The following is a 22200-nucleotide window of genomic DNA, read 5'->3' as shown; positions in this document are numbered from 1 at the left end:
AGCGGTCTTACTCGGGGGAAACTATCTTGCAAGGAACACTCTCCTGAGGTCTTCCCAAGTAGTTATCGAATTATCCGGAAGGGAAACTAACCGAGACTGTGCTCTATCTATGAGGGAAAACGGGAGTAGTCTTAGACGAATTGCCTCAGGCGAAGCACCGTTGGTCTTGAATGTATTAGCTAGTTGGATAAAAACTTTTAAATGTTGATTTGGGTTCTCTGTAGCGAGACCCACATATTGATTTTGTTGTACTAGTTACAATAAAGAGGGTTTTAATTCGAAATTATTAGCAGGAATAACCGGGTTTACAATACTAGAACTAGGTTCTTTGTTAGAAGGTTGGGTGAATTCCTTAAGTGGTCTTCGGTTTTGATCTTCAGCCATTGCTCTCCTAATTCTCTAGAGCAAACGACGTGTGTGAGTGTATCATTCTGGTTCAGATATTGGATCCTCTAAACTTCCGGTACTGCGAGTTTTTCGCATTTACCGGCTAATAAGGCCTTAGTCTAGACGGTGTAACAAAAGGGTACGAAATTTTTGACGTAATTGATCCCCGACAACGACGACAAAAACTTGATGGGTGTGCAATTTTCTATCCGTAAGTATACGGAACACGTCAAAGTAATACAAAATATTATCGTGCCCACAGAGACCAAATTGTCAATCTATCGATTTCTATTGTTACGGTGTTTATCTAAGGTATTTAAATAAGTAGGTTCAAGTACACTGAAAGGAAAATAATGAAGTAAATAAATTCAGATAAAACGCAGGCTCAGATGTAAATCACATCAGTTAGGAAATACTCATATTGTTTCTAAATATATCTACTTATGGGGCAATATTTTCTTCTTAGAGAAGAATCAATTTAACAGGAACTGTCGCTTTCGCATATTCAGAACCGAGTTTACTCTCTAATTAATGCCCTTCATTGTCACAAATGAAGGGTGCTTATTGTGTTAAAGTAGTAAACCTATCTTTAAGAAATTAAATTCTTGACTTAGTTAAAAAGTGATTTTGATTTGGAAAGTTTAACTTAAAAGGGATCTATGGCTTTTGCTCAAGGATCCGGATTTTAAACCTACAAACGTGTCCATAAATAGTTTAAAAATTGTTTTCTAATAGTGTTAAGAATTCCCAATTAACTGAACATAGTGCTTTCGCTACTTTTGACCAGTTAAAACTAACAAAGTTTATCTTTAAGAGTTGGACGACTTTCGATCTTACCCAACTATACTTCGGCTCTACTTTCATAGTTACCGAACAAAATAAGCACATGAAAACTTGTGTTAAAATCAAAACAGTCCCTAAAGCATTTCTATAGATACAAATAATGGAGTATCATCTTAACGATGATCCTTACATCATAACCTTTAAAGGTTTAGCCAGACATGGAAATAGAAATCAACATAGCAGAATTAATCATGTTTTAAGGGAACAGGTAAATAAAATCGGCAAGTTAAATAAGCGAGTAGGTAAAAGCAAGACATGCAAGTAAATAAAGTAAATCATGCCAAATAAAACGTAAATGCGAATAACTTGAATAAGAAACTTGCTCCAAATCGGAGACTTTAATCTGATACACTTGAAAAGAAAACGTGACAGGAAAGTAAAATGGCGGCAAGACTGTTTGTATAGCGCTCCAACCTAACTACAACTCAAGTGCGATAACCCCACGATGTGACGGATTATCGCTTTTACAATGGTGAACTTTAGGCTTAGTGTTGTGAACTAAGTTGGATTTCATTTCGTGAAGTGAAAATGCTTATTTATAGAAGTTCTAAAAAGCTAGCCAAAGACAAAACTGTCCTTCAACTTCCCTTAGTGGGGTCGTGCCAACAAAAGTGGTGCCCGCCATCCCCACCAAGGCGCCCGTCGTGTGTACAACATGGAAAGATCATGGAAAACATGGCAGTTACCACTGGTTGGTAGCTTACATGTCATGGCACCTTCCCTGGCGGCCGCCATGTTGGCCGCCATGTGAATAAATTTCCACAAAAACTTTGATTTCTTGCTCGTTTGGCTTCGTTTCTTCACAAAAGGCTCCTGTAGGGCAAAATATCTAAAAATAGGACAAAAGGAAAACATAACACAAGAAAATGACAATAATAATCTAATAAGCATATGCAATCCGAGTCAAATATGCAGTGTGTTTCAGTGTTATCAGGTACATGAGCTTAGTCATATGTAAAAGCTCTCTATTGGTTCTGAGATTAATCTGATATAAAATCTCGTGTTTGGTTTGAAGGATAATCAATGTAAAACTCCAACTTGATTGTAAGAAGGTCTATGAGCATAACTTGTGACAAAACTCATATCTATAGTGAAAACTCTAAAGAAGAAATTCTTTGAGAGAATAATAGGTCAAGTGGTTAGGACTAACCTCTATAAATCTCTAGTGTGATTCCCTAAACCCAAATTTCTTTATTTTTCCGCTATTTGTTTATTTATGTTGTATTTTTATCTCTTCCTTACTTTGATTTTGTTTTCTTTACTTATTTTGTTGCCTATTTTTTGTTGGGTTTACAAAATTATTTTAACAATTACTTTTATCAAATAATTTTTAAATGGACACCATTTTTCAAACCCATATAATTCACCCCCATATTGTGTTTAGAGTCACTAGTCCAACATCTCCTTTTTCAGCTGGTAGTAACCTTTTGTGTGGTGACCATTTCACCCTGTGATACTTGCTCCACCTGTTGGGATCATGCCCTATGGAGTCAGACTCAGGGACCTGTGGAGGTGGGATGTCATGAGTGCGGAAGACTTTGTGTTGTATGTGTTCCCAACAAGTGTTGACTGAGGTGAAACTCTCATTGGGTCTTCCACTACATTTGAAAGTTGCATGATCTCTTACAAGCGAGGTGTAGTGACTCCTGCGATGTTGTTGAAACACGTCGGGGGCGTCAGATGTACGTCCCTTGGCGTCTTTTGTCTTCTTCTATGTGTTAATATCCTCGCCATTGATATAATATTATGCATGCGCCATGATTTCTGCCATGGAAATCGTTGGCCTTTGGGCGAGGGACTCATTGAAGTGTCAAATCATCAGACCATTCTAGAATTCCCCTTCAAACATTTCTTGGTTGAAATATATAACTTTGATGCTCATTTCATTGAAGAGAGAGTGATACTCCCTCATTGATCAAAAGGACTCCTAGCGGAAATTGAAGAGGCTTGTGGTTGACACTTTTCGGTGTTTGCTTGCAAAGAACTGATGGATTAACTTTTTCACCAGGTCCTAGTAACTTGTAACTGAGATGTGAGATAAGTTCATGTACCACCTTAGTGCAGCATTCTTAAAGGTGCTAGAGAATAACTTGCACTTGAAGGAGTCATTGGCATTGATGACAGACATCTGAGCATTAATGGAGATGACATGCTCTTAAGGGTCGCTTCTTCCATCAAACTTCGTCAGAGAGAAACTAGGGGTCCAAGATTTTGATTTTCTCAAGTAGCTCGACCTCCTGCTGGCGATTTTGGTGATGAAATTGTTCTCCAAAGCTTGATTGTGGTGACGCCTCACATTTGTACCATCTTGAGGGTGGTGGTTAAGGAAGTTTCTAAGGTGAATATAGGTGTGTCCTGAGTTAGTTTTACTTTGGCCCTATGGTGGACACCAATTGTACTTGCAAAACATACAATGGTCGAGAGAAAGAACATGCTCACTCGTGAATGATGACAAACTATGTGTTTTCTTCCTCCAATTTAAGTATGTTTGTAACCTTGGAAGTTTTAGGGTATTTATAAAAGATCATTGACTTAACTAAGAGTGGGTCTCATAACACCATCATCAATAACGTGGGGGTATGGAAGGCTTTTTCTCCCCATATCGTGGGAAGATGATTTTCTTCACTCTTTCACGTCCTTCTACCAATATAGCTATGTGCGATAAGTGAGGAAGATCATGGATAAGAGATTCAAATTATGTCGGGAGGCTAGCCATTCCCCTTCCGGTGACCACACCACTTTGGGCATCCAAACCTGTTTTGGGCGATTATCCCACTTTCTACCACTAGCTAGGCTTTATCCAAAGCATGGTTTGTATTTGGTCATTTCTTAGTCAGGCCCAAATAAATTATCTCAATCCATTAGGTGATAGCTTGAGACCTAAGATTGTGTTCATTTTAAGGTCTCAAGTTTGAATCCCGTCAATGTTAACAATTTATGTGTTGAGTCGGTCTATATAGAATTTTACTCTAACTTCAATTGGATCACCAAATAATTGTTTTTAATATTATCAATATAAAAACGAGAGCAACTATATTACAACAATAATAACCAAATCTTATCTCACTAAGTGGGGTCAAATACATGGATCAAATTTCATCATAATTCCAAGACCATGTTTCTGTCCAATTCGTTAATCTCAAGATCTTTCTTAACATTTTCGCTTATAGTTTTTATAGTCTTTCATCTACCTCTAGTTGTTTGACTCATCTCTATCTAATCTAATCTTCTTACGATAGATATACATGTCTTCTCTTTACATGTCAAACTTACTTAAATCTATTTTTACCATGTTTGCTACTATAGGTGTTACCCCAATATTCTCTCTAATATTAAATTTTTTAATCTTATCTCGTCTAGTCTTTCGACACATCCAATACAACATCCTCATATCTGCTACATTTTATTCTCATGTTGATTCTTAATCACCCAATACTTTGTCCCGTAGAACATCGTAGATCTTACTAATGTCTGATAAAAGTTTCTCTTCATCTTAAACGGTATTTTTGTCACATAAAATCCCTTATCCTCCATTTCAGCCATCCAATATGAATTCAATGATTTACACCCCTTTTTATTTCTTCATCGTTTTGTACTAAGATACTTTGTGCCACTTAAAATAAGAATAAATATATACACTAACTATTATTTTTCACACTTTTTTCAAGTAACTTTTCTAAAAATAAGAAGCTATTGGAACAAACAGTTCATACACAAGACAAATATTTTGTCACATAAATTAGTTAAATTTAATATTATTTTGATATGTTTTAAAAAAAATGAGAATAGTTGAAATATGTAAATAATTATCTTTAAAATATTTAACTTTAAATGCACTTCTGATCATCCTAAATTGATTTTTTAAATCTTTTAATCTATATTTTAAAAAAATACAGCTTTTTAGTCGCTCTATTGAATATTTCTTTATCCCCTTCATTATAGAGGTGACAATGATGTGGCAATGCCGTTTGGCGTCACGTCACACATTTTTGCCACATCATATTAAAAAAATAATTAAATATTCTTTAATATAATTAATAAATTGAATAGTATTTATTAATTAATTGTTATGTGTCAATATATAATTGGGCAATAAAATTAAACAACCTAATATTCTTTTAAACCAATAGAATTATAGCCCATGTACTTGCAACATGAATTTTGCATTTGAAAGTCCAAATTTGTGTTTGCTTTATAAACCTTAAATTTATTTCTATACAAAATGACGTGGGACTATGTACTCAAAACTAAATTGTTTCAAATATAATTTCTTTGGTATTATTCAAAATGTGGCAGACCACTCGACTTTTTGTCACCATTTAGTCACATATTGTATATTGTATTTACTTGTGTATGTTAGACGATGTTGTCATTAGAGGGAGTGACCATCGTCGAATTGCTAAAATAAAACATCTTTGTCACCATTTAAAGACAAGATCTTAACAGACTTTGATATGTGGCACTTAACAATTATATATTGATACGTGGCATTTAATAATTAATTAATAAATAATAGTCAATTTATTAATTAAATTAAAAAAAAATTAATTTGATGTGATAAAAATGTGTGACGTGATGCCGTTACCACATCACTGCCACCTCTTTAAATCTAAAGGTGATCATAAAAATCCAAGAAATATTCAATAGGGAGACTAAAAAATTATTTTTTTAAAATAGAAACTAAAAAAAAATTAAAAATCAATTTAGAGGATCAAAAATACACTTAAACCAAATATTTAACATTAATTTATATAACATAAATAAAAAACATATATATTTTTAATGATAATTATATAAAATATATGATTTTTTTACGAAAATAACCCACCTTTTCGAGGAAATTCCCAAAATACCCCTGGTTTCAAAAAAAATCCCAAACTACCCCATTTTTAGGAGGAATCGTCAATTGAATTGGAGACTCCTCTTAAAAATTGAATGGAAGCGTCAATTGGATTGGCTAGGGCAGGTGCCCTAGCCAATCCAATTGGCGCCCCTGTGTAGGGTTTAAGAGGAGGCGCCAATTCAATTGGAGACTCCTCCTAAAATGCAATTTTTTTTGGTAAATGGTATACGTGATAGATAAATTTGATATAGGACCAATTGATATTAATAAAATTTGTCGTTTACACAAAGAAATCTAATGGTGATGATCGGGATCACCTAACCGACCTCCGGTCCCACATCCTCTAGCTACCCTAACTCATGGCCCTAATCCACGTTGATGATTCGGTACCGGTGTTTGAGCATCTGAGGGGTCAGGAGCGTCACTACCAACTACAGGAGAAGGTCTGTTGAGGTAGTCAGACAAGTCGGCATAGTCTTCAGTATGCATCGATTGTGTACCGCCGTAGCTGAGCTCATGACCCATACCAGGGAAGTTGGGATGTGGTTGACTCATTGATGGGCGACCAGGACGGTTGAAGGGAGACATGGGTGTGAACGATGTGTCGAGGAAAGGTTGGAAAGGTTGTTGGGGTGTTTGGTAGAGATAGGGTTGTTGGATGTTTTGGTTTTGTGAGGTTTGAGTTTCTTGGCTACGGTAGGAGGAGGGGCGGTTGGTGTTGAATGATCGTTGGGTGTTCTGGCTTAGCCGACTTTGGTAGGGTGATGGGGTGGGTGCGAAGCGATGTTGAGTCTCAGGTTGATGGTCAATTTGTTGGTGGTGGTATGGGGTATGCTCTTGGTATTGGGGTTGGGTGTATGGAATGTTTTGGTTGTATGTTTGTGTGTTGGTTGAACGGAATGTTTGACGGACAAGAGGTTGTGTGTATCCGGTCTGACACTGTTGTTAGGGGTTTGATGTTGAGGTGTCAGGTGTCAGGTGTGTAAGTCATTTGGTGTGGATCGTACAGGTACATATCCTCGGTGATGAACTGAAAACCAACCGATTTGTACCAAGCCATATAAGTACGACTTGGTTTTTCTTCAGTTGGCATGACTGCGTCAGTTAACACATGGTCATGATGGTGCTTCCATTTACGACACTCCGATCTTGCGAAGCTTTGCCATGGATTGAAGTTCCATTGGTCGTTAATTTTGCGCAGATGCCATTCTCATAGGCTAGCTGGGGGATCTGGGATATTTTGGGGCATACCGAACTGCAGCTTCACACGATCACTGTTGTGCATCTCCACAGTTGTGAACTGTATTATCGGCGTGCATGCAGTCCATACGGCCGCGTCTTCAGCGTTGACTTGATGGTCATGATCCAAATTAAGGTATGGACGCCAAATAAATTGAAATGTAAAAGAAGATTGGATTATAGTCAAGGTAGAAGAAATTAACAAAATATAACGAAATAATTAAGTTATTTTCATTACGTCTGTCGGTCGAAGGTGATCCAACAGGTTGTGATACTGAGTAATACAATATCTTGGACATCTGTTGTAACTCATACCACGTGCAGACCATCTACACGAAAAAGTCAAAAAATATTAGTTAGAGGTAATAATCTTTAAAGAAGTAAGTAAAGATATAGCAATTTAAACAACTTACTTTTGTGCATACGAAAATGTGAAAGGGTTGTTGTTGACGGGTGCTAGGGACGGTAGTCTTGACCAACCCCATGCTTGTAGCAAAACAGCACATCCAGAAAATGTAGATGTGTCTTTGTGTGAGTTTTTGCACAAGGAGCTATAGAGATAGGCTAGACAAGCAGATCCCCAATTGTAACTTCCTATTCTATCTACATGTCTAAGTAAAGGTAAATACATAATATGCATGCTAGAACCACTACCTTCGGGAAATAAAAACGAGCCAATTAACAGCATAATGTAACACCTAATTTTTATTATTCGAGCATCTTCGGTAGAATGCTCATCTAAGTATAAACTATTATAGTACGACTTAAGGCGTGAAAGTAGTATACATTGACCTCTTGCGTTATCATCTAACAAATTAGCCTCCAAGAGATCCATGCAAATTGAATTCGCATAGTTGGTTTTACCATTAATAGCCTTACCTTCAATGGGTAGTCCCAAAAGCATGTAGACGTCTTCTAACGTCATGGTACACTCACCGGTTGGGAACCAAAATGTGTGTGTCTCTGGTCTCCATCTTTCGCATAAAGCTAGAATGAATTTGTTATCTACGGACCAAGACAAAATCTTGCTTATATGACCAAAACCGGCGAGTTCAACATAAGGTTGAATCATCGAGTCCATATGGACATATTCGTGGACCCGAGTTCGGAACCTTGATACATCCTATAAAAGGAAGAACAAAAAAACTTGACTAAGTTGGTATGTTAAAATAAAAAGGGGTTGGTGAAGATGAAAGATAAAAAGTTAACAAAAGAAAAAACTTACATATGTTGCGATGTTTGCAACCGTTCCTCTATGTGATTCGCCCATTATGAGGATAAACATTTTGTCGGGGGGTTGATGTAGATGAAACCACAAGAAGTTGTTGCAGATGAAATTGTAGAAGAAGTAGTGAGAGTGATGGTGTGGAAGAAGTGTTGATGAAGTGGATGTATTTATAGGCAAATGGATGGGAGCATGAAAAGTTGTGCTTGCATGGTGTCTCCACTTGAATTGGGAGGATTCATACAAGGAATTGCCACGGTTTTTATGGGCACTAGAAACATATGTCCCAAGAACTGTGACAATTATGGAGACATTGCCAACGATGATGCCAGATGGAACCTGTGCTACAGGTAATAGAATCTTTCACCGTCTCTTTTGGGCATTTGACCCGTGCATCAAAGGTTTCGCATTCTGCAAACATATTATTCAAATTGATGGCACTTGGTTATACGGAAAATACAAGGGTACTTTGCTCATGGCGGTTGCATAAGACGGCAACAACAATGTCTTTCCCATTGCCTTTGCTCTTGTTGAAGGGTGAAACGGCTGGTGGATGAGGTTTCTTTCTTTGACATCTCAGAACGCATGTGGCTCCATAAGCCAATCTCTGTTTGATTTCTGATAGACATGCTGCCATTGAGAGTGCCTACAACAACCATGACAACGGATGGCATGATCCCCATTCTACCCATGTCTACTGTATCAGACACATTGCACAAAACTTCATGCGAGCTATAAAAGATAAGAATCTTCGCAAGAAGGTGGTGAATGCTGGGTATGCTCTAACTCAGCCGTCATTTCAATATTATCGTGATGAAATTAGACTGTCTAATGAAGACGTAGGGAGATGGCTAAATAACATACCAGTAGAGCAGTGGACAAGGGCATTTGACGGAGGTTGTCGATGGGGCCACATGACAACAAACCTTGTGGAATGCATGAACGAGGTATTCAAAGGAATTCGAAATCTGCCGATAACCGCCTTGGTAAGATCAACCTATTATAGGTTGGCTTCTACGTTCGCAACCAGAGGTGAAAGATGGAGTGCGGTGTTAATGTCCGGGCAAGTATTCAGTGAGTGTTGCATGAAGGTCATGAAAGAGGAGAGCATCAAAGCTAGCACACACGCTGTAACAGTCTTTGACCGTCATAGGCAAAATTTCAGCGCCCAGGAAACAATGGACCACAACGAGGGGAGACCAAATTTAGCCTACGCTGTTAGACTAAATAGAAGTTGGTGCGATTGTGGAAAATTCCAGGCCTTCCGCATACCTTGCTCCCATGTCATTGCAGCATGCGCTTATACTCGTCAAGATGCTTACAGCCATTTATCTGATGTGTACAAGGCCGACACCTTCATGAATGTATATAATCAAAGCTTCTCGGTACTACCAATGGGGGATTACTGGCCTCCATATGAAGGTGATGTTGTTTGGCACAATGACGAGATGCGTAGAAAGAAAAAAGGAAGGCCAAGCAACACACGTATCAGAACAGAGATGGATTCCACAGATAAAATGATAAGATTATGTAGTATCTGTCGTCAACCAGGACACAACAAGAACAACTGTCCCAATCGAGGAGCATCATCTAGGTCTTAAGCTTTTTGTAACATTGTATTTCTGTAACCTTTAATCATTATATATCATTAAGTTTTTGTTACAATGAGGTTCACAACAAACATCAGTACAAAATAAGCTATCTGAAAACATAAATATTTCTAACTGATTACAACAATCAAATTGATGTCGTCTCGACCGAACATCATTTCCCTAGCATCCTTATCGGTCTTCATTCGCACCCAACCAAAGATACTGTCAAGTCTCTCAATACTTCTAATTTTTTCCCCTTATGGTATTTTCCCATCTAACCAACGAACCAACTCCCGCTTTAGTTGATCGAACGTAGTGATGTTCCAGAACAACATCAGCATCTGAGGTTCGTCTCTTGCATAAATCACCTTACCGTATCAGTGACAAACACTAAACATGATTGTCAAATGACTGTATGAGATGTGGAACAATTACTCACACAACGCATCTATTTATAACACAAAAATTGCATTTTAGAAGGCGCCTCCATTCAATTTTAAGAGGAGTCTCCAATTCAATTGGCGACTCCTCCTAAAAGTGGGGTAGTTTGAGATTTTTTTGAAACTAGGGATATTTTGGGAATTTCCTTAAAAATTGAATTATTTTTGTAAAAATCTCTAAAACATATTAACAAATATTTAGAATTGATACATTAAAAGAGTAATAAGCAAATATTTAACATTGATAAATGTAAAAATACACGAGACACATAATTATCAATGATATATAAAAAAGGTGTGAGACAAATATTTGTGATTGAATAAAAAAATATGGAACACATTATTTTATTGATAAGTAAAAAAAATATTTATCATTGATTAATATATACAAAATGCAAAATATTTATTTGAATAGAAAACTAAATTATAATTATTTAATTCATTCAGTTGTATTAAAAAATATATATACTATTTAAACTAACATGACAATTTTACAACTAGCAACTAAATTAAACTAACATGATAACTTTAACTATGTTTTTAAACCCATGTTATGTACCTTTCCTCAATAAAGGATATCATTTGATTATCAAAATATCATTTATTTCATATTTTGCAAACATTAAGATAATAATAACAATAATACCTATAAAATCCAGCGCTGAGCGAAATTCATATAATGCTAAGCTACATTAATTAATAGTGAAAAATAACAATATTGTTAAATAATATTTAAAAAGAGACTTTTTGATAAAAATAATAATTGATTGATAAATTAATTGATAATTTATAATTTATGACTCGATAGTTTATAACTTATAGTTGATAAACTAATTAAAGTGTTTGGTAATAATAGCAGTTTAATTAGTTGATAAATTAAAATAACATAAAAAATATTTAATATATAATTATTTTATTTTAAATTAAAATAAATTATAAAGGGTAGCAGTGAATTTTAGTCAAAATAATAAAGATAAAAATGAAGAAAAAAAAATGATAAACTATAAGCTATAAACTAAAATACTATTTGAAATAACATCTAGAAAATAAACTATAACCTAATAAAGTTAATGATAAAAAATTGTTACCAAACAGATCTTTTATTATCATATGCGTTTCATAAATTATAAATTTGAAAAATGTCTCGTCAAACATAATGCAATATCTTTTTAATTTAAAAAAAATATTTTATAAACATTGAATAAAAAAGATTAATAAATCAGTTTAATTGATCGTTGTTCAGAAATATCAGATACAGACCGAAGATCGAACTTGTTAAATCTCATTTATTTACTAATTTCAACCATTAAAAAAAAAGAGTTATTAACTATTTTTAAGGAAACAGTTCACTAAGAAAGCCCATGGGCTAAATGAAAATAAGCCCAGAAAAAAATGTAATTTACTTGCGCTGAACGCACACAAAAAATTTGGTCCAAAAACTAGGGTTTCTTAGAAACATATATAGCATCTTTCCGCCGGCAGCGTTCCAAACCAGAGAGAGTGAGGCTAACAATGGTGTCACTGAAGCTTCAGAAGCGGCTAGCCGCCAGCGTCCTCAAGTGTGGCAGAGGGAAGGTTTGGCTTGACCCTAATGAGGGAAATGATATCTCCATGGCTAATTCACGTAACTCACTGCACTCTCTCTTTTGTTATCTCTTTATTCAGTTACATGATTATGTTACTAGTTGTTTTTGAGCTGTTTTTGTGGTGTTCAATAGTATACAACAAAAAAACTAGGGTAGAGAAAATCTCAACAAAAAAAAACATTCTGATTCTTCTTTTTGAAATGAGAAAAACATTTGATTTAGATTTTAGAGTCCATTCTTTGGTTTTAAGCAGTTGAATTAGATATTTATATTATCATGAGATAATTTTTAGAAGAGAGTATAGATAGATAATTCATGGTTCATTCAGTTCATTAGCTGGATGCTCAATTCAGCTCTCTTCAATGGAGAAATATGCTAAATTGATCTTAAGCCATATTATTATCCCTAATTTACCCTGGGTTTCATTTTCTTTATATGTAAAAACTACCCCAAATGCAATTGAGATTTCATTGATTATAGCTATGTGGGTGTTTTTTTGTTCAATATTTATTAGAAACTACCCCTGATTCATATATCATTGCATGTTTTGGTTCAATTTTTATACTTATATAGTTAACAAATTCCACCGCAGGCCAAAACATCAGAAAGTTGGTTAAGGATGGCTTTATTATCAGGAAGCCAACTAAGATCCACTCCCGTTCCCGTGCTAGGCGCATGAAGGAAGCCAAGAGGAAGGGTCGTCATTCTGGATATGGTATAATTGAACTCAATATTGTTCGTTGGATATTGTATGATATATCCTATTATGCTAGGAAGTCATAATCTTCATTCTGTGATTGTAATTTATAATTTTTGATGAATGATGAATAGGTAAGCGCAAGGGTACAAGAGAGGCAAGGCTCCCCACCAAGATTCTATGGATGAGGAGGATGCGTGTCCTCAGGCGTTTACTACGCAAGTACCGAGAAGCAAAGAAAATTGACAAGCACATGTACCATGATATGTACATGAAGGTGAAGGGTAATGTCTTCAAGAACAAGAGAGTCCTTATGGAGAGTATTCACAAGTCCAAGGCTGAGAAGGCAAGAGAGAAGACATTGTCTGATCAGTTTGAGGCCAAGAGGGCTAAGAACAAGGCTAGCAGGGAAAGGAAACATGCCCGAAGAGAAGAGCGCTTTGCTCAAGTGAGTTCCTAAGCTGATTACAGCATTGTCACTCAACTTTTATTGAGGAATTTAACTATTGTCACTCAACTTTGATTGAGGAGTTTAACCATTTCACCTTCCCCTCTAAAATGTGTAGGGTCCTGGAGAAAAGGCACCTACAGCACCAGTGGCACCAGCTGCAACAGCAACCCAGCCTGCCCAGTAAGTATCTAAGCACACACTTTTGTTTTTGGTTGAAATTTTTGCTATGTTGTCTAAATGCATGTTTTCTGTGCAGACCATCAAAGAAATCCAAGAAGTAGATCAAGTATTTCATTTGAGCTTTAATTTTATCTGATTTTTCAGTTGTACAAGTACAATTTTGTATTTGGTATTTTGTTTTGCCAATTTTGGTATGGATATGGTTCCATTGGTTGAGAAATACAATTGTTGTTTTATTTTAAGTTATGAAGTTCCTTGCCTCAATTCCTGATCAGTTTTGCTTGTCACATTTCAAACATTTCCTCAATTAAGTTAGCACTTGTGAAATATCCAGACACAAACTGAGTGTGCATTTGGAAACCCAAAATCACTTTGATATTGGCTGGGGTTCAACCAAACACCTATACAGTGTGAGAAAGTCTCAGCATAGTTATAGTGTTGTTGAACTGCCCTTTAAATGTTTCTTCTCCTGTTCTCCAGTCTACATACGTACACAGGAAGTTATGGCTTTTTATTTTTAAACAAATATATTATGACAAGTCTAAAGATGAGCCTTGTGCTAACCCTCTACACTTTTGTTGCTAAGTGTTACCTGGCCAGCCCAGTTAACCCTCATCGATACACCCCCTCACAACATAGACACATGGTCCTTGACTACAGACTCAAATCAATATAGGGTTTTAACACTAGCTTTGCAACATCATCGGATAAAAAGCACTTGAAGATAAAGGTTGCAAGTGTTGACCATCCACCACATACTACTGGCCATTATTTAAATTGTGTTAAAAATCAAAGTCCATTCAATATTTTCACCCATGAAACTTTCTTTCATGCTTTTTCAGTTTATTCATATTAAACGAGTTCCTCCTGATTCAAACAAACTATCAATATTGAAGTTAGTGTAGGTTGTGAAACTGCGATCACAAATAATTCTTTAGCTCCAACTTCAAATAATTTTTCCTTTGGTTCTAATATTTAAGAGCCTTTTATATGGAGATGAATTTGATCAAGTTATATGATTGAACTTTCGATCAAGTTGAACACGAAGTTGAAACCACATATTTTTGAACTTCCGAAATTTATAAAACTCTTGTTTTTTAAATAATCTTTTGGATGTTACTTTTCATGATTTGGTGGATAAGTTATATAATTTGATACAAGTCAATGAATATTATACTTTATTATTCCGATGATGCATTTACAATAGAGATTAATTACTATATACTGTCAATGTAAAAAGTTTTACACTGTCGACTCATCACCATCACCCGTTTGCATTACTTTATAGGTTTTTAAAATAAAAGTCATCTTTGTTTCAATATCCAACGATCATGATTAACTGACGATATAAAATTCTTTTACTCTATCAGTGTATTTTAATTAAATTTTTTACAATATTATACAAGCTTACATATATTTCATGTATATGAATATTTAATATGTGGAAAACTATGTTTCTACTTTACCTAGAGAAAACGAGTCAAAATAAAAACTCTATTATGACAACCTTGTTTTGTTTTGGTTGTGTCATCAACCTCGATCCCTGCTTTCTAAGTGTAAACACATTCAGATGCTTGCTCTGGCTCTAGCCTGTCGGATTTCGTTGTTCTCTTGAATCAATTGGTACTTAAACCATGATGAAATCACTAAACATCTTCCGTTTTTAAATTCTTCTGCTGAATAATTATATGATATTCTTTTCTGTCATTTCTTTTTAACGTAAACAAAATATTAATAACTACTAAAGAATTACACAACTATGAGATAATCCTGATGATAACATTCAACTAAAGATCTAGTTGTCGTTTTAAAAAGAAATAAACAAATACGACATTTTATTGTTTTAATGCAGCATTATTTTCTTTTAATTTTGTACTCAAACAAAACTATGTGCATTAGTTCTACACGGCATACTCACTCTTTACCACAACCAACTCCTCAAACATTTCAATTCAGAATAGAAAAACAAATGGAAAATATAGTTCAAAGACGGTAAACAAAAATTTTCCTTTATTTGTTTTTTTTGTCTCGTTACAAATTTGGAGGATCTCTTTCCTCAAGAATGTCAACTATGAAAGTCAAAATCATTGTTTATTTGGATTACCATTTACCATTTCATTCAATGGATATGCTTCAAAAATATTAATCCAACGTAGCTGACTAAGAGCCAAGTAATAATTATTAAAACAAGACATCATAGGCTAATTAATCAGTTGGGCCAATCATTTTTTCAGGCACCACAAGTCTGTCGAAATCTTCAGAGCTCAGTACTCCAAGCTTCAATGCAGCTTCCTAAACAATCATTTCCATTTCAATATTTCAGAAAATTTGTTAGAATAGCATTTAGAAATCATTTAATAGGAATAAATTCATCCATACAAACAATATAAGACAAAAATAAGAATAACAAGGCATCATCACCTTAAGTGTAGTCCCCTCTTTGTGAGCTTTCTTAGCAACTGCAGCTGCCTTGTCATAACCAATTTTCTGAAACAGACAAATTAAATTCAGTTCCAAGCGCATAGGAAAATTTAGTAAGTGACGGGATAAGGCAGGAGGAAACCTACCGGGTTCAAGGATGTGACCAACATTAGTGACTGAAAGGTGAATGAAAAATGAAACAACAGCATACATTAGGTAAGAGTTTAGAGTTTTGATAGAGAAAATTGGTTTCAAAATTCAAATAAGTTGTTAACTCACCTCATGCAGTAACTTTGAAATTCTTTCTCTATTAGCTTCAATACCTCTTACACAATTCTTTTCAAAGGAAGCAGATGAATCTCCAAGCAGTCTCACTGACTACAGAATCAAAATAAATATTGTGAGTATTTAAGTAAATCTTTAAGGTATTTCATATTGCATAAATTTGGAATCAAAACAAAAGCCAACAGGTGCCCGTTCATTCACACACCCCAGATTTATCTTCTTTTTTGGGGCATTACATATCATCACAAAGACACATAAGCAGCTTAAACAAACACAACATATCTGAAGTATCGTTCCTTCCCATTTTATACTTTACCAACATAGCAAAAAGTTTGTTTAACATTCTAACCAAGTGCATCTGACTTTCATCTGAAAAATATATGTCGCCAAACTGCCTGATATGAATGATAGAATTAAACCTATGCTTCAATGCCCTATGCTTAGTGCTGCATCAACAGTTTTTTTTTTCTATGCACCAAGCTTTAGACCAGTTCAAAAAAGTTCAAGTATTACTAAATAGAAAAAGATTCAGCTTCTTTTAGAAAATATTATACCAAGAGATATAGACTAAGCTTTTTACCAACCTAGAATCAAGTAACATATTTGAACCAAATTAAAATCTACCCAGAAAATATTATACCAAGAGATATAGAATAAGCTTGTTAGAAAATATTATAACAAGACAAAGGATATGAAACATACATGCAAGAGACAGCTGGCAATCACTGGCTTGTATACATTGAGCTCAAAATGACCATTTGACCCACCCACTGTGATTGCAACATGGTTTCCCATGACCTGAAACACATGGATCATAACATCTATTCAGAAATTTATAATAAAGGAGCAATATCGACTATTCAATACTCAAGGAACTTCAACAGTGACTTCCAGATATCAAAGCTCTAACAATGAGACTATTCCCCCACCCCACCCCATACCCAGGCTTCTGCTAAAAACTCTTGGTCCTCTCTTCAGCTCAGCATTTCCCTCCCAATATTACTAGCGACACACTCTTTCCTCTAACAAACTTCAACCACCTAACTAACATAACTGGCTCCCTGCATACCCAGCCTTATGCTAAAAACTCTTGGTCCCCTCTTCAGCTCAGCACTTTCCTCCCAATATTACTAGCGACATACTCTTTCCTCTAACAAACTTCAACCACCTAACTAACATAACTGGTTCCCTCACACAAGCTTGCCAACTTGTTCTGTTTCTTTCAGTTTTTTTAGTGTAAATATAAAGCGTAAACTGCCAATACTTTATGTATAACAACCCATCTTTTTCTGCATTACGGACCCTATTAGTCACCGTATAATTAAAATTGTGAGACTTTACTACAAGTCATATAAACTGTTTGCTAATCAGTACTCCACAAGTCAAAACTCACAAAACAAGTATTTTAATGAAATTAAGAGTGAATTGATGACTACCTGTGCACAGACCATAGTCAAAGCCTCACACTGGGTAGGGTTAACCTTCCCCTGAAACAGAATAAGGTTGCGGCATAGAATCAAATCTCAATTCCAAGGCTAGCAAAATAATATGCTATAGGCAGTAACAATAAAAAAAGTGTTTTGTGAGAAATGTATATTCAGTAAGCATGAGGATCTTACGGGCATAATACTGCTTCCTGGTTCGTTTTCAGGAAGAATGAGTTCACCAAGGCCGCAACGGGGACCACTACAATAGGATAAAATTAATAAGACCCATGAAAGAATAGATTTCTATACAAAAACGCGCACACAATCATATAAAGAAAATTGTCAGTCAGATTACTAGCATTCTACCTTCCTAATAACCGTATATCATTAGCAATCTTCATTAAAGAAGCTGCAACTGTGTTAAGGGCTCCACTAGTTTCAACAAAAGCATCATGGGCAGCCTGCAAAAGGAGAATATGAGCACACTGCAAGCCAATGTTTTTCTGCATGTGATGCTAGACGCCAAGATTTGTGAAAAAAGCTAGTGCGATGAAATATAGCATGAGACAAATTAAAGACAAGGAAAACAAAAAAAGTTTTAGCAACTTACCAAGGCCTCAAACTTATTTTCTGCTGTTACAAAAGGCAGATGTGTTTCCTCAGCTACTGCAGCTGCTATCTTAACATCGAACCTGAATATCATCCAGCAAATTATCACTGTTTAACCAAATGTATTTCTTTTAGTTAAACCATAAATGTTTTCTTCAGATAAAATTTAATCTAATTTCTAACAATCACATCCATAATAATTTAAATCCAATCATGGAAAATGCACATGCACATCTGTTCAGGTAAAGTCCATTACTTTTAGGCATTTGATGATAGTCAGAAACAAGTGTCCGACAAAAAGCTCATATCAAATAGAATATGCCAAAAGGAATGAAAAGAAAGAAGCTATAACATTCATTTTGGTAGCTGTCAAAAAGGAAATATAAGAAGAACAAGTGCTTAGCCATCATGAAGCATGCATACCCCTTCTTTGTATTCAATCCAGTTCCTACAGCTGTACCACCCTGGGCGAGCTGCTCAAGTAACAAATACTCAGTCAGAACTCAGGAAGCATACATGTGAAGAACAGGCATTTATTGTTTGTGTTTGCGTATCAAACCTGATACATGTGTGGCAAACTGCTAATCACACGATCAATACTATACTTCACCTGTCAATGTATGAAAAAGTTATCAGAAACAACTCCCTACAAATTCTCATGAATTTACAAAGCATAATAATGTTAAACAAAATACACATCGTCATAACCAAATGAATGCAAGCTTACTTGGGTAGTATACCCACTAAACTCCTGCCCAAGAGTCAAAGGTGTGGCATCTTGAGTATGAGTGCGTCCAATCTTAACAATGTCTTTGAATTCAGTTGACTGGTAAAATGTTTTTTTTAAACAAAAGCAGAAAGTTAATAAATACTGATATAGCAAACAGTGATAATTGGCATTAAAAATAAACCAATTACAACACAAGTGTCTCCATTTATAAAGTTCCATCTTAGAGGCTAAGAGATGGAGAGATTTTATGAAAGTTAAAAGGTCACTAAGATGGTTCCTGTCACAATATATTATTTGGAAATAAAAACTGCATACATGATAGACCAAAACAAAAAGTAACAGAATATCATTTTTTTATTATGCAAGGATTCAACCAAGGGAGACCAGTATGGACAATATCACATTGGATCCGTAAAATGGCCAGAGGCATAACAAAAACAGGTAAGGTGAACAACATGTTAACGTGCCATGATTTTCACATTCATATTAAGATTTTTGTGGTACTATGAAAGAAGTGCGTCGGGTTTAATGTAAACTACTAAAGTTCCGGTCTAACCAAGATGGCACTTGGTATAACAATAGCAGGGGTGAACTGTGCTGAACTATTAAGCAAAACATAAATATACCTAACTAAATTGGAACATTATTTCCAGTTTTCTTAGTTTGAAATTGTTTGGTTAATTGCAGAACAGAAATAATTCAACAAACTACAGAAATAAGTTAACGTTAGACTTTCATAGAGCTCCTCCACTGCCTTGATTACCTATAGAAATTAGACATTCATAGAGCCCTTCCACACACAAAGAAATTGCTAAATTGTAACTGCCATACGTAGGATCACAGGCAATGTAAGATGATGGGGGAGAGAGTTTGGTTCAGTTTTGTATATGCATTATAATGTGTCTTAAGATATGAACTAGAATTCAAACCTTTGCGTTAAGTGTAGAATGTAATGTTTTCAAGCTGGGAATTAGTCTTGAGTTTAATTCCAGTCCAGCAGCAATGTGCATCACCTGGAAAGAGGGAAACAAACACACAATAAAGAAATATCAAACAGTTTGCAAAGAATTGCACAACACAGAGAGCAATTAATAAGAAATCTCTGTAGAAGAAATTGCTAAAGATATACAAAAGACTTACCGTTGGAAATGTATCATTAGAAGATTGAGATCTATTGACATGGTCATTTGGGTGCACAAACTTCTCACCGCGCTTATGGCCCAGAATCTCTGATGCTCTGTTTGCAATAACCTGAAAAATAGTTCAAACACAAACTTTCTTATTTCATAATAGGTCAATAAGTGATCAAATGGAGGAAGGGCTATGTAAGTCAAATAACCCTTGCTGTCTCCAAACAAAGCAGAAACTGGGAAAAACTAAATAGGTTCCAAGGCTTTGACACAATTATCAAAAAAATCTACAAATCTAAGATCCTTAAGCATGAGGCATAATATTTTGCATAACAGGACCTTCAGGATCGGTATGTCACACAGTAGTACTGAGAGTACATTTGGATAAATAATTTAAGTAAACAATCATAAAATAAACACTTATCATATACCAAGTGCATATCTATATAAATAATTTTTATAATCATATAAGTTGACTGTTTTCACAAGCTATCGTAGAGGGCTTATTAAAATGAGCAAAAACAACATACAAACATGATATAGATCCTGTTTGGATCGACAACTTAATTAAACACTTATAGTATAAGTCATTATAAACTTATATACAAAAGATTAAATAAAGCCAAACAGTTGTTTTCATAAGCTATTCTAAAAAACATATAGAAATAAGCTGCAAACAGCTTATGAACATGTTGTTAGTTGTTTCTATAAGCTCTGCCAACTCGACTCATAGTTCTCATTCCAATAGATAAACTCAAATCAACCAACCAACAAAAACAAACCCGTAAAACATTTCATAAGCTCTTCCAAACACTTTCACGTGTGCTTATATCATCAAATAAGCCAAAATAAATAAATCAAACGAGGAATTTAGCTTTAAAATAACCTCATTAGCATTCATGTTACTCTGAGTGCCACTGCCAGTTTGCCAAACAACAAGTGGAAAATGATCATTTAGCTTCCCATCAGCAACCTCTTGCGCCGCCTGCATGACCGCTTTCCCAATGGTAGGATCAAGACCATACTCCATGTTAACCTACATCACATCACAACACCAATTCACAAATTAAATCCATACAATAACACAATTTTCAAAATCAAAATAAAAAATATTTGAAATTAAACCTTAGCAGCGCATTTTTTCAAGATGCCGAAAGCGCGAACAATTGGTTCAGGCATGCGTTCACGGGAACCTCCGATATCGAAATTCTGCAAAGATCTCTGAGTCTGTGCTCCCCATAATCTAACGAAACATGAACAAAATTAGATGAATAAATGAAAATTAGGATTGAAATGGAAGAAGAAGAAGGAGGAGAAAGGTTTACGAACTTGTCGGAGGGAACTTGAATGGGTCCAAAGGTATCTCGTTCTTCCCTGAATGAAGAGGATGAGTATAATGAACTAAAACGCAAGGAGAGTAGCGTCGTTGAGGTTGATCTACTTGATAAACGACGTGATAGCACGTACAACGACATTATTCGATTACGGTGGTGGATGGCGATAGAGACACCGGAGAGAAATGGAATAGTCCGATCAACGCGACGCAGCGGCCTTCTTGGAACTTGTACTCTACTTTTTTGTTATTTGGTTAGACTATTCATACATTTTCAATTTCAACAAATTAAAAAAATGTGTTAATTTATAATATAATAGTATTATATGTTTTAATTAACTTATGCGCATAACTCTTGATACAATGTATTTTAATATTTATTTAATAAAACAGAAGAAATAAAATGGAGATAAACATAATCAAGGAAATTTACTCAATGTATTTTAATTTGTATTTTTGGTAATGTAACATGCATATAGTATACATTGTATTATTTATATTAGACCATTTTCTTTTCTTTATCTCTTTTATTTAAAACTTTTTTAAATGTTTTTATTTAATTATCATTTAAAAATATATATGAGATTTTTTTTAAAATAACCAATATTTTTAAATAAAATCGCAAAATAATCAATTTTTCAAAAATTAAATCAAAATAACCACGTTTTTCTACTGATGCGCCAGTTGGCGCATCCAACTAAGTTACATAAGAGGCGCTCAGAGCTTTGGCGTATGCATGCAAAGCCTTTGCATGTAGGCGCCACATGCATTGGTGCATGCAT

General features: G+C 35.1%; 2 protein-coding genes and 1 long non-coding RNA gene across 3 annotated transcripts; 1 reads left to right on the top strand and 2 right to left on the bottom strand.

The window, feature by feature from the left end:
• The first annotated feature begins 11988 nt into the window (after positions 1–11988).
• On the top strand, positions 11989–13725 carry LOC127098608 (60S ribosomal protein L19-3). The gene is made up of 5 exons (XM_051037244.1): positions 11989–12193; positions 12748–12870; positions 12987–13300; positions 13419–13483; positions 13560–13725. The coding sequence occupies exons 1-5, from the start codon at positions 12082–12084 to the stop codon at positions 13582–13584; spliced, it is 639 nt and encodes a 212-aa protein (XP_050893201.1). The 5' UTR covers positions 11989–12081; the 3' UTR covers positions 13585–13725.
• Positions 13196–13591, bottom strand: LOC127098609 (uncharacterized). The gene is made up of 2 exons (XR_007793392.1): positions 13398–13591; positions 13196–13364 (listed from the first exon to the last, which is right to left on the bottom strand). It is a non-coding gene; the product is annotated as an uncharacterized LOC127098609 (long non-coding RNA).
• A 1751-nt stretch (positions 13726–15476) lies between the features above and the next one.
• On the bottom strand, positions 15477–21716 carry LOC127091904 (fumarate hydratase 1, mitochondrial). Its single transcript, XM_051030639.1, has 17 exons — positions 21415–21716; positions 21211–21328; positions 20972–21121; positions 20096–20206; positions 19885–19968; positions 18953–19051; positions 18785–18835; positions 18649–18698; positions 18227–18308; positions 17983–18077; positions 17809–17875; positions 17626–17676; positions 16892–16987; positions 16184–16282; positions 16051–16080; positions 15905–15970; positions 15477–15775 (listed from the first exon to the last, which is right to left on the bottom strand). Exons 1-17 carry the CDS (start codon positions 21558–21560, stop codon positions 15689–15691), a joined length of 1482 nt encoding a protein of 493 aa, XP_050886596.1. The 5' UTR covers positions 21561–21716; the 3' UTR covers positions 15477–15688.
• Positions 21717–22200: the final 484 nt, after the last annotated feature.

The sequence above is a fragment of the Lathyrus oleraceus genome, chromosome 6, assembly GCF_024323335.1.
Source record: "Lathyrus oleraceus cultivar Zhongwan6 chromosome 6, CAAS_Psat_ZW6_1.0, whole genome shotgun sequence".
Classification (NCBI taxonomy): Eukaryota; Viridiplantae; Streptophyta; class Magnoliopsida; order Fabales; family Fabaceae; genus Lathyrus; species Lathyrus oleraceus.
Note: the sequence above shows the minus strand (reverse complement) of the source record. Positions and strands in the feature narration are given on the sequence as shown.

Coding starts and splice junctions, on each gene's coding strand:
- LOC127098608 (XM_051037244.1), top strand. CDS start 12,082: ATGGTGTCACTGAAGCTTCAGAAGCGGCTAGCCGCCAGCGTCCTCAAG. Junction 12,194..12,747: donor TATCTCCATGGCTAATTCAC/GTAACTCACTGC, acceptor ATTCCACCGCAG/GCCAAAACATCAGAAAGTTG. Junction 13,484..13,559: donor ACAGCAACCCAGCCTGCCCA/GTAAGTATCTAA, acceptor TTTTCTGTGCAG/ACCATCAAAGAAATCCAAGA.
- LOC127091904 (XM_051030639.1), bottom strand. CDS start 21,560: ATGTCGTTGTACGTGCTATCACGTCGTTTATCAAGTAGATCAACCTCA. Junction 21,122..21,210: donor TGAAAAAATGCGCTGCTAAG/GTTTAATTTCAA, acceptor GATGTGATGTAG/GTTAACATGGAGTATGGTCT. Junction 16,988..17,625: donor TGACTATGGTCTGTGCACAG/GTAGTCATCAAT, acceptor CATGTGTTTCAG/GTCATGGGAAACCATGTTGC.